The 12,730-nt window shown below is 38.7% G+C and overlaps 2 protein-coding genes across 2 annotated transcripts; one reads left to right on the top strand and one right to left on the bottom strand.

Moving 5' to 3' along the window:
- Window positions 1-1,276: 1,276 nt before the first annotated feature.
- Window positions 1,277-9,742, bottom strand: dnajb12a (DnaJ heat shock protein family (Hsp40) member B12a). The gene is made up of 9 exons (XM_012838814.3): window positions 9,539-9,742; window positions 8,681-8,858; window positions 8,092-8,237; window positions 7,803-7,982; window positions 7,623-7,702; window positions 7,113-7,222; window positions 6,757-6,929; window positions 2,201-2,343; window positions 1,277-2,081 (listed from the first exon to the last, which is right to left on the bottom strand). The coding sequence occupies exons 1-8, from the start codon at window positions 9,669-9,671 to the stop codon at window positions 2,222-2,224; spliced, it is 1,122 nt and encodes a 373-aa protein (XP_012694268.1). The 5' UTR covers window positions 9,672-9,742; the 3' UTR covers window positions 1,277-2,081; window positions 2,201-2,221.
- Window positions 9,743-9,795: 53 nt separating this feature from the next.
- trmt2b (tRNA methyltransferase 2 homolog B) lies at window positions 9,796-11,571 on the top strand. The gene has a single exon (XM_031579031.1). It carries the CDS (start codon window positions 9,934-9,936, stop codon window positions 11,377-11,379), a length of 1,446 nt encoding a protein of 481 aa, XP_031434891.1. The 5' UTR covers window positions 9,796-9,933; the 3' UTR covers window positions 11,380-11,571.
- Window positions 11,572-12,730: the final 1,159 nt, after the last annotated feature.

Below are 12,730 nucleotides of genomic sequence, written 5' to 3' on the forward strand. Positions count from 1 at the left end.
GGTTTTATAAGCTGCTGGTGCTGCTGGGTGGAACCTAAAAAGGCTCTAAAATTGTCAATGGTGATCACAGTTCTGTTTACACCATAACAGGACACTCTAAATGTTCTCAAATCAAGTTCAGAGTACTGTTCAAGGCATTAAAGTAAGTGTGATCCCTGGGAGCCAAACATGACCTTGTTGATGTGGACATCTTGCAATAGCAGCTGAGTTACAGAGACACTGTTTAGATTCCATGGCAGCTGCTGCAAGAGAATGACTAGAAGAGGTCATTTCTCATGGAAGCATGTGGTTTCCATGGTTACTACTAAAAGCAGCCCTGGGACTGTGGTGCCACCTCCTCTCGCGGCGAGGCCCATTAATATAGCACAGCTTGCCATTTCAGAACACCTCTCGACCTGTCATTTAGACACACCTGCACCAACCTCAAAACATCAGGGTGGGGGGTGGACACTGACTAGAATTCACATTTTAAATGAAAGACTTGCTACTGACTTTTCCATGCCACACTCTATACACATTCTATAATCAATTCTTGTGACTATGCTGAACTGTATTCAACAATTCTCTGAGGTGAATAATCATTAAACAACCTCCAAACTTCAATCTATATTCAATCATGTTACTGTTATATTATTCTATCACAAATGTATCATACACAATTATCATAAAATATTAGATATATTTGTTTTAAGTTACCCAATCATTTTCTGACTGCACACAATGTTCATGACCTTTGTAACTTTCGGGTCTGTTGCAAGATGCTGTGGTTATGAAACAGGGGTAACTACAGTTTGGGGGAATAAACTCAATTAGCTTCTTCCCTGTTGACCCAAGCATAGCCACTGCTGCCAGGGCTTTGGTTCTGTGTCAGAATGGCATGTCAGAGGATGCAGTATGTCAGACCTGTAGGGCATTCAGCCATATACAACAGTGGCTCATTGATGCCCTCTAGTGGAGAGTGAAATTAACCTAATTTTACTGAGAGTGGAAAATGTTTCTGTTGTTTCTTTTTTGTGTGATTATATGTTGGTCATTCTCAACTATATGTCTATGTCTAATTCATTTATGCAATCAGTAAAATACACCCTGACTGATGAAGTGTCTTCAAATATTTCTTCCCAGTTCTTCTCCAAGTAAGTCAGATCCGGTTCCTACTCGTCTGTGTGTCTCTGTGTGCAGACTAACAGAATGTTTGGCCAAAATGGACAGAAGAAATGATGACCTAGGCATGACCTGTATCCAGTGAATGCCAACAAATAACAGGATTGCAATCATCTGGACACATCCCAAACACGTTCTCTTTATTTGCTCATAGCTGGTTATGCTAAAACCATACATGTAAAAGTAATAAATCATCAATTCCATTAATACAAAAATGTATTTTATAAAATGCATTTTAAAGCAAACTTTGTGCAGAATTCCTCATGGATTGGCATCACATGATTATACTCATGAAACTCAAAACAGACTGAATTAACACAAATTAAGATGATTAAGCTTTAATAAATACAGATTTTCATTTCAGCAATCATTTCCAAATTCAGCTAGCTAGAACGATGTTCATAGGGGAACCATTTAACAAGACATGACATATGATTAATAATTTAATTATTTGTGTCCCTGCAGAGTCCACATTCTGTGCACATACAGGTACCTATAAAAATCATACAATTTCAGTTGGCTCCACTGTCCCAGAAGGCATTGCGGTTTGAAGAAAATCTACTACATTTTCAAGTGAGGAGTGGTAATATTAAAACACTTTTTTTTTAAGCAGCCTTGTCTACCATCCCAGATGACAGATGCCTATTATGCAGTCTTCTACTGTAGATCTCTTCAGCAAAGTATAGTTCTTTAAAAAAAAAAAAAAAGAAGCAGTTTGTCCATTTCTGAATTTGACCGATATCCTCTCAGTCGGGTTGTCCCCGTCTGATTGGAGCAAGGGCTGACCGTGCCCATTGTCTCATGAGCATCACCTCAAGTGAATGATTTCTGGGAACTGCTTCGACCTCTTACTGAAGGCTTGTACAAAACAAGGTGTTACCTTAATTCAGTCAACTCAGATGTTGGGAAATAGAATCAATCTGTGAGGCAAAAGATGCATTTAATTAAATATGGAAAAACTAGTCCATTTGTATGCTTACTATCCATTAAACATATGGAATTTCTTACAGTGGTCTAAAAAAAACAGTGCAATACGTACCTTTATGTCTGTAGGCAGTGTCTACCCATGGAGCAAAACCTGAATGTCTGAGAGCTTTGAACAACTGGGAGTGCCAATCTTCTGGGCCCTTTGGTACAGGTCCGAGTCTCCAAAGTAGCGTGCTCGATAGAGAAGGCCCTCCTCTGGAAAAGAAATCAAAGGCATAACTGATATCGCACTGCCCATGGCAATGTGATTTCTAGTGGTTAATATTTCTCCACTCAACTATGTCAAACATTGTGTTCATTTTCCAGGTAATCATCTAAATCTAATCTAAGGTATCAAGATACAGCATACACGTGTTACATAGATCATGCCTCAACAACTGAGATCATAATCACAAACAGATACAAAAACAAAGCTGACGCCTGAAGCTGGATGTATGATCGCGCATGACATCACTGAGAACAATGATTGGAATCCATTCTGTTGAATAATGATCTGGTGGGAACTGCCCAACTGAGTTCTACCAGGGAAGGGCCTCTTCATTAAAAGTCAATGCTAAATCTACTGTAAAAACTCTAAATCTAACATAACCATGTACTGTATAATGTCAGTTGAATGGAAAACAATTTGACTTGAGTAGCAAGGACAAATCAATGGGATTATTTTTTGTATCTCCTCCTGCATGCTGGATATAAATAATTATGTAAGTAAATTAAAAACATATTTCCTACAGCTACATAATTCGTTTATATTTCCTCCAGCTACATAATTCGTTTATTCAAAAGCTTGCACGATAGTGGGTAACCATTGACTTTGACACAGTTCTTTTGGTATTCAACAAGACATAGACGTGCAGTGCTGCTGCAAATAACAACCCACTTGTCATCTGGTGGTCACAACCACACAATATTCTGCAACCTAAAAAATATAAAACAAGAAATCAAAAGGTATAAACACTACATGTACACTGCCACTCAAATGTTTGGGGTCACTTAGAAGTGTCATTGTTTTCCATGAAAACATACATGAAATTAGTTTGAATAGGAAATACAGCTAAATGAACAGGAAATAGTAAAAGTAGTCAATAATAAAAGTAGTCATTGACAAGGTTAAAAATAATTCTGAATTCAAATGAAAATTGTGTTCTCAATTTATAGCCTTGCAGACCTTTGGCATTATAGTCTAGTTGGCATTATAGTCTAGTTATTAGTATAGTTGGCAATATAGTCTACTAGTTATTAGTATAGTTGGCATTATAGTCTAGTTATCAGTATAGTTGTTTGTTGAGGTACACTGAAGAGATCTCCCCACTTGCTTCCTGAAGCACCTCCCACAAGTTGGATTCGTTTGATGGGTGAAGCTGCTCCCACAACAGCTCAATAGGGTTGATATCCGGTGGCTGTGCTGGCCACTCCTTTAAAGAATACCAGAATACGAGCGGACTGCTTGTTCCCTAAACGGTTCTGCCATAGTTTGGAGCTGGGTCATTGTCCTGTTGTTAAGAGGAAATTGGCTCCACTTAAGTGGGTATGGCATGCGTTGCAAAAGGGAGTGATAGCCTTCCTTCTTCCAAATCTCGTTTACCCTGTACAAATCTCCCACTTTACCACCAGTGGCCCAGACCATCACATTGCCTCCACCATGCTTGATGGCACATGGCGTCAAGCACTCCTCTGCGTCTCACGAATGTTCTTCTATGCAACTCAAACTTAGATTCCTCTGTTCATAACACTTTTTTCCAATCTGTGTTCCTTTGGCCATCTTAATCTCTTACCACCTCTTCACTGCTGACGGCGACACTGGCATTATGCAGGTACTATTTAATGAAGCTGTCGACGGTGAGACTGGCGTTTTGCAGGTACTATTTAATGAAGCTGTTGACGGTGAGACTGGCGTTTTGCAGGTACTATTTAATTAAGCTGTTGACGGTGAGACTGGCGTTTTGCAGGTACTATTTAATGAAGCTGCCAGTTGAGTACTCGTGAGGCATCCGTTACTCAAACGAGACACTCTAATGTATTTGTGCTCCTGCTCAGTATTGCCCCGGGGCCTCCCACTCCTCTTTCTATTCTGGTTAGAGTCTGTTTGCGTTGCTCTGTGAAGGGAGTAGTACACAGCGCTGGACGAGATCTTCACTTTCTTGCCAATTTCTCACATGGAATTGCCTTCATTTCTCAGAACAAGAACAGACTGGCGAGTTTCAGAAGAAAGCTCTTTGTTTCTGGCCATTTTGAGCCTGTAATCGAACCCACAATTGCTGATGCTCCAGGTACTCCACTAGTCTAAAGAAGGCCAGTTTTAGTTTGTCTTTAAATCAGCACAACAGTTTTCAGCTGTGCTAACATAATTGCAAAAGGGTTTTCCAAAGATCAATTGGCCTTTCAAAATGATAAACTTACATTAGTAAATACAATGTGCCATTGGAACACACACTAATGGTTGCTGATAATGACCCTTTGTATGCCTATGGATATATTCCATTAAAAATCTGCTGTTTCCAGCTACTATAGACATTTACAACATTAACAATGTCTACACTGTATTTCTGATCAATTTGATGTTATTTTAATGGAAAAACAAATGGCTTTTCTTTCAAAAACAAGGACATTTCTAAGTGACCCCAAACGTTTGAACTGTAGTGTAAATACCACAGCTACTCCGTTGAGCTATTTCCATCATCTTGCATCCAATTTGAAATGTGTTGGTGGTGGGAACATGATGCGTCTCATTCACCAACAAAGGGATTCATCACTCAGCGCAGAGGCCATTTAGAAAACGATGGTAGAGGCGTTTATACGCGGTGTGTTCTCATCAAACACAATGTAAACCTCATTTATGCATTTCAGCTGTCACTCTCCAATTAAGCCATTAGATATGATCCAATTCATACTCTCAAGCTGAACACAATTCAGCTACATACTGTATATGTGAAATCTGTGATTTTAGCCAATTCTGGCAGAGCTGAATATGTCCCATAAAAACACATAACGAGATAATTTCCCTAGTTCACCTATATGCTGGTGCCCCCATTTATAAAGGTGCCAAGTCATTGAAAAACATTACTTTCCCGATTTATCACACAAAACACAGCACTAACCCATCCAACATAATGACTAATTGGGTACCATCTGAGGCTGAGACACCTAAATGAGTGATATAATATGTTTTTCTAAGAATCAATAATCCATTACAGTAACGATAGCTTTTGTTCTAAACATAAGGCACTAATGTATGATACTGATAGCTATTGTTGTAAACATAAGACACTGATGATACTGACAGCTATTGTTCTTAACATAAGGCACTAATGTATGATACTGATAGCTATTGTTCTTAACATAAGGCACTAATGTATGATACTGATAGCTATTGTTCTACACATAAGGCACTGACGATACTGATAGCTATTGTTTTAAACATAAGACACTGATGTATGATACTGATAGCTATTGTTTTAAACATAAGACACTGATGTACGATACTGATAGCTATTGTTATAAACATAAGACACTGATACTGACAGCTATTGTTATAAACATAAGGCACTGATGTATGATACTGATAGCTATTGTTCTTAACATGAGGCACTAATGTATGATACTGATAGCTATTGTTCTACACATAAGGCACTGACGATACTGATAGCTATTGTTTTAAACATAAGACACTGATGTACGATACTGATAGCTATTGTTCTATAAGGCACTGATGTATGATACTGATAGCTATTGTTTTAAACATAAGGCACTGATACTGATAGCTATTGTTATAAACATAAGGCACTGATGTATGATACTGATAGCTATTGTTCTATAAGGCACTAATGTATGATACTGATAGATATTGTTCTAAACATAAGGCACTAATGTATGATGATACTGATAGATATAGTTCTAAACATAAGGCACTAATGTATGATGATACTGATAGCTATTGTTCTAAACATAAGGCACTGATGTATGATGATACTGATAGCTATTGTTCTATACATAAGACACTAATGTATGACGATAGCTATTGTTCTAAACATAAGGCACTGGTGTTTGATGATACTGATAGCTATTGTTATAAACATAAGACACTGATAGCTATTGTTATAAACATAAGGCACTGGTGTATGATACTGATAGCTATTGTTTTAAACATAAGGCACTGATACTGATAGCTATTGTTATAAACATAAGGCACTGATGTATGATACTGATAGCTATTGATCTATAAGGCACTGATGTATGATGATAGCTATCGTTCTAAACATAAGGCACTGATGTATGATACTGATAGCTATTGTTATAAACAAAAGGGACTAATAGCTATTGTTCTTAACATAAGGCACTGATGTATGATACTGATAGCTATTGCTCTAAACATAAGACACTGGTGTTTGATGATACTGATAGCTATTGTTATAAACATAAGGCACTGGTGTATGATGATAGCTATTGTTCTAAACATAAGGCACTGATGTATGGTGATAGCTATTGTTCTCAACATAAGGCACTGATGATACTGATAGCTATTGTTCTAAACATAAGACACTAATGTATGACGATACTGATAGCTATTGTTCTAAACATAAGGCACTAATGCGTTTACACGCTCAGACTTACTGTGTTGTTTCTCCTTCCAGCAGTTGTTCCTTAAGTTCGAGATGTAATCTTCGTCTACACTCCTCTCAATAGTCTTAAGGTTCTTTCCAGAGTATTCCTCTGTAAACTGGTCATTCACATAGTAAGGCACCTTCAGTGTGCCGGTCTGTCTCCTGTGTATATGCCCCACTGACCTGGAACAAGATTCATGTTAGTGTCTGAACCAACAAGATTTAGATCAGATGTTCCTGGGATACTAAATCAATTTGAATTCAATTCAATAATTGCTACTGCATTTTATCATCAGAAAAAGAAACATTTGAAGTAAAAACTGAAAATAACTGAAAATAGCAGTCTGTCTAAATGCTGAAACTTACGGGCGGTGACTGAGGCTGTAAGGAGGATCTGAAACCATCATTTGACTGAGAGTAGAGAAGATGATGAGGATGAGGATAGGCATCAGCTGAACAAACATGGCCAGGCCTCCCTATTGGGGAACACATTTTCACTGTATTAAAACCATTTACCATTCCTACACCTACATAATAGTGTAATGAAACATTCTGATAAAGCGCTCATGACCATGTGTGAAATGGTCATTGGTTTTAGTTGGTATGGATTCACAAGGAGAAGTTTACTCTTTGGGCTACATGACTTGAAGGAGAACTTTACTCTTTGTGCTCCAGAAGGAGAACTTTACTCTTTGTGCTCCAGAAGGAGAAGTTTACTCTTTGTGCTCCAGAAGGAGAAGTTTACTCTTTGTGCTACATGACTTGAAGGAGAAGTTTACTCTTTGGGCTACATGGCTTGAAGGAGAAGTTTACTCTTTGTGCTCCAGAAGGAGAACTTTACTCTTTGTGCTACATGACTTGAAAGCAGCCACCCACCTCTCTCTGCTGCTCCCTTCGGTCTCCTCGGAATTGGTTGCCATAGCGCATCCTTCCATTGCTATAAACATGAACATTACCTAAAGTAAATGAAAGATGCCACGTTATTATTGTCAGAATATTCAACTTTGGATGCAGAGTAAATAAGAGTAAATAAATTGTTTCCGATTGCACACTCACTTGACGGAAAGCCACCTCCAAAGAACATATTGAAAAGGTCCTCAGGAGAAATGTCTGCTTCAAAGCCTTGATGTGAATGTGAATGTCCCTGTCTGGATGGATGTGCTTTCTCCTCTCCATACAAGTCATACTGCTTCCTTTTCTCTGCATTACTGAGTACCGCATAAGCGGTCCCAATGGCTATAGAAATAGGAAGAACAGTTAAAGAGTGTAACACAATACCACATCAAACATTTGTAGGGAACAGGCAAAACAGCATTAAAAAGGGGAACTTGAAATTGGTGCTCACCTTTAAAAGCCTCGGTGGCACCTGGTGCATGATTCTTGTCTGGATGGAATTTCAAGGCAAGTTTTCGGTATGCTTTCTTTAGATCATCTTCTGAAGCATCTTTGCTTAGTCCAAGAATCTCGTAGTAACTTTTACATTTCTTTATTCTGCATTAGGCAAATACACACATTATCACCACATAAACATACATATACTTTTTGACTACTGCTGCTGGTAAAGTTACAAATGTTGTACCTGATTGGCATTGTGTTTGGTGACAAGTCATCAGGTATCATTTTAGTCTTTATATGGGAAACTACCAGCACTGAGTGACTGTCTCACTCACTGTCTCACTCACTCATTCACTCACACATCATGTAACTAAAAATTAACTATCCTTTATATGCATTGGCACTGTTTCTTTCTTGTTTCAATAATCAGTTAAAATAGAATTATTCACGTATTGTCCTTTTAGTATTGTTATATATTCAGCACCTGTTTCATTTTATCTTTGTTTTTGACATCAGAAGAACAACTAATTTAAGTAAAGGGTCACTTGATTGGCAGGATACACCACTAGCAACAACGAAAATGCAACAAGCAAAAGCACCTTTTGACAGCATCAAGCTGTTCTGAAGTGTACGGTTTGGCCGAGTCTGTGGCACTTTCCCCTGAAGTGTTTGCCTCTGCTGCTTGGCTCCTGTGTCTCACACCCGTCTCACCATTGTCCCCACAGCTGTTCTCCTCGCTGGGAGGTTTACCATTCTGTTCGATTGTTTCAAGTAAAGCTGTAACAAACATGTACGCTGTTAATATTCCAGCTTCGTAGCTATTGTTACATTACATACGTGGGCTACCATTCATGAGCTAACGCTAGCCAACATGCTAGTATGGAGTCATAAACACAACGACCTATCAATCTATCCCTAAATACATCTAATTTCAACATACAATACGACATGGTCTACATCAAGTAACATTAGCTTCCTCTCAATATGACAAATAATTAGCTTAGAATTAGCAGCAACTCGATGTGTGTTGGCCATCATTACCAATCCATGTTGCCAAAACACGGAAAACACAAATGTTGTGTTTTTTTGGACTGCTTACATTAAAAAAATTACCAACAGATTTGGTTATCTGGAATTAAATGTGAGTAGCTTAACATTAGCTTGCTAGCTAACAAAGTATCGTTAGCTGGGCTGGTTACGTTAATCACTCATGTCCATTAACATTATGGTCCGCAAACATACATGTCAAACACAGACGCGTTCAATTTATATTATCACAACATGTACAACCATAAAACGCCTTCAATATCGTATCTATAACTCGGTTGAAAAGCTAATTTTGGCCACATCAACTTTAACTAATTTTAAAGGTCGGGTAACTTAACTTAGCTGCGCCTGCGCATTTAGCAGCAGTGGCCCTGCTTATAATGCTCTATTTCCGTGGTGTCATTACATACATTGAGCTTTGTTGGTTGGAAACAGTCTCTGTGCCTTTTCAAGAAACCTCTGAGCCTTATCTGGATCATTATTCTTCAATGCTGCGATTGAAATTTCTATGCAGCGTTCAGCTTCGTCCTTGTTTGAATCCATCGCGACAGCGAAATTGTTTACTGGTTGAGGGGCACCATGAGATGACGTTACACTAGTTGGTCAGACGGACATGTACGTCATCAACAAAGGACAACTTTCACGTGAGTGAGGAGCTATTGAGGAAGTTACTGTCAATGAGGAAGTAATGGACATAATTCTCTGTGATAGGCCAGAAGTTGTGGCGTTGGCAGGAGTTTCCAAACATTTAATGGCTGTGGCAATGAAACTTTAAATACATTAATTCGTTTTTTTGCAATATAAGATGCAGGCTGTATCTCAAATGTTCGATATTCTTAAACGACCGACATGGCCTTTCTTCAAATGTCTTCGAAAGTGTCATCTGCCTCGTGTAAGTGTACGTCGTTGTGTTGCAAGTGGTGGCACACCGTCTTCACAAAAGAAAAAGAAAAGAGCTAAGTCTAGAGAACATGTAGGATCCCCTAGCCTGTCGTGGGAGGAAAAGCTCGCTGATACGGTTACCCCCCTTTGGAGGTTAAATTATGAGGAACAGCTACGAAGGAAGCAAGACCAGCAGCAGAGAATATTGCTTGAACTTTCAAATCAGCTAACTGAGTTGTCAGGTGTATCCTGTAGTCTCCCGGGCATACCTCTACTGCCTATTATACCATCTCCAGTGAAATATCACTACCGCAACAAATCAACCTTCTCTATCAATAAAGGTGTAGATGGAAACCCAAAGACTGTTGGATTCTACATTGGCACTGGGAAAGGAGGTAACATTGTCTGTGTTAATGGGGATCACCTCTTGAACATCCCAGAAAAACACAAGTTGGTTGCTAGATACTATGAGGATTTCATTCGGCAGTCGCCTCTGGAGCCTTGTATTGTATTCCATGATGGAGGCCACTGGCGAGAGGTTACCGTGAGGACTAATGCAGCAGGTAACACCATGGCCATCGTTTACTTTCACCCTCAATGCCTAACCACAGAAGAGATTTGTACTCATAAAGATGCTCTTGTGGAGTACTTCACAAAAGGTCCAGGGTCTGTTTGTGATGTGGACTCCTTGTACTTTCAAGAGAGTGTCATGACCCGTTGCAGCCACCAGCAGTCCCCTTACCAGCTCCTTCATGGGCAGCCACATATCCACGAAGAGCTACTGGGCTATAAGTTTCGTATTTCTGCCGATGCTTTCTTTCAGGTGAACAGGGCAGCAGCAGAGTCTCTCTATCAGACTGTAGGGGAGCTCAGCCACACCACTGGAAGTGACATTCTGCTAGATGTCTGTAGTGGAACAGGTGCTATTGGGATTTCCATGTCCTCCAGGGTGAAAAAAGTTATTGGCATTGAGATTATTGAACAGGCAGTGGAGGATGCAAAATATAACGCTATGCTCAATAAAGTGTCTAACTGTGAGTTTATAGTTGGAAAGGCTGAAGTTGTTCTCCCCAAACTCATAACTTCTCTTGGGTCTGTGGGTGGACTCACTGCAGTTGTTAATCCATCCAGGGCTGGCCTTCATTATCGAGTGATTAAAGCTCTTCGTAACCACCCTTGTATTCACAGACTTGTATACATATCTTGCAAACCTGATGGAGAGGCAATGAGAAACTTTCGAGACTTGTGCTGCAGCTCAGAGCAGCATAGGAAGCTCAGTGGAAAGCCGTTTGCACCCAGAGTGGCCGTCCCTGTGGACATGTTTCCACATACATTGCACTGTGAATTGGTTCTTGTCTTTGAAAGATAACACTGAAAATTTGCTAGGAAGAAGTAGAAAAACTCTCGTCCAGCATGACAACTATGATAACATTTTAACCTTTCAGTGGAACTGTGCTGTAACCCTTTGATTTATTCACATCAAAGCTGGAAATCACAATGATTGCTGTTTAATAGTGTCAACAAATGACAGTATGTTTAATAAAGTTTATTAAAAACTGTTGATCATTGGTTTGGAATACAGTTAACCAAAAATACTGTTTATTATTAACTAATTATTATTTCACATTGATTTGATCTGGAATTAAAGTCTGAAAACATATGCTCTTGCACCTTGTACTCTGTGCAATGACAATACAGTTGAATCTAATCTATATCTAAATCTAAATTATAATGCTTTTTGAGCTTCGATCAGGGAGGGGTTTTTCTAAAACCGTTGAAATGAGTCAGAAATCAGATTATGATTATATGAGGATGTTTTGCTGTATACCAAAGATACAGTGTAATAGCTTGTGTGTACTGGCTCAGTCTGGTATTCTATATTTCACAACACTCATTGCATGATTGGTACAGCAGAGCCAAGGAAAAGTGTCTGGAATTAAAGTCTGAACACAGATGCTTTTATACCTTTCTTAGCTGAATGTAGTGGTCTCCCGAATCAAGTTTCAAAAGTGATATCGATGTGGAGTATATCACATAAATCATGTACTGAAACATCATACAATGGTCTAAACATTCTAATGGTTCGTACGTGGAAGTATCCCAGGTGCCCTATTTACTTTTATCTTCATTTACTACCATCACTTGTGCTTAAACCTACACTTTATATATACTTATCTCGTATCTGCACTACCTACTGCTATTGCAGCTCATGTTGATAGTCTTACCACTGTTATACTATCAATACTCTTCATACTTCGTATATTATATTTCATACTGTATATATCTTATTTATTTATATATTACCACTATATATATGCACATACTCTGCACTTTACTGCTTTTTTTACAGTTCTGGTTAGATGCTAAATATAATTTTGTTGTCTCAGTACTTGTACTCTGTGCAATGACAATAAAGTTGAATCTAATCTAATCTAATCTATATCTAAATCTAAATTATAATGCTTTTTGAGCTTCGATCAGGGAGGGTTTTTTCTAAAACTGTTGAAATGAGTCAAAAATCAGATTATGATTATATGAGGATGTTTTGCTGTATACCAAAGATACAGTGTAATAGCTCATGTGTGGCTCAGTCTGGTATTCTATATTTCACAACACTCATTGCATGATTGGTACAGCAGAGCCAAGGAAAAGTGTCTGTCTGGAATTAAAGTCTGAACACAGATGCTCTTATACCTTTCTTAGCTGAATGTAGTGGTCTC

The sequence above is a fragment of the Clupea harengus genome, chromosome 13 (genome assembly GCF_900700415.2).
Source record: "Clupea harengus chromosome 13, Ch_v2.0.2, whole genome shotgun sequence".
In the NCBI taxonomy this organism is placed as follows: Eukaryota; Metazoa; Chordata; class Actinopteri; order Clupeiformes; family Clupeidae; genus Clupea; species Clupea harengus.

Excerpts from the sequence above, each read along its gene's own strand:
- dnajb12a (XM_012838814.3), bottom strand. The coding sequence starts at position 9,671 with ATGGATTCAAACAAGGACGAAGCTGAACGCTGCATAGAAATTTCAATC. Across the intron at positions 7,983-8,091 it reads TGCCACCGAGGCTTTTAAAG|CCATTGGGACCGCTTATGCG; the intron begins GTGAGCACCAAT and ends CTATTTCTATAG. Across the intron at positions 2,344-6,756 it reads CTGGAAGGAGAAACAACACA|AGGAGGGCCTTCTCTATCGA; the intron begins GTAAGTCTGAGC and ends TTTCTTTTCCAG.
- trmt2b (XM_031579031.1), top strand. The coding sequence starts at position 9,934 with ATGCAGGCTGTATCTCAAATGTTCGATATTCTTAAACGACCGACATGG.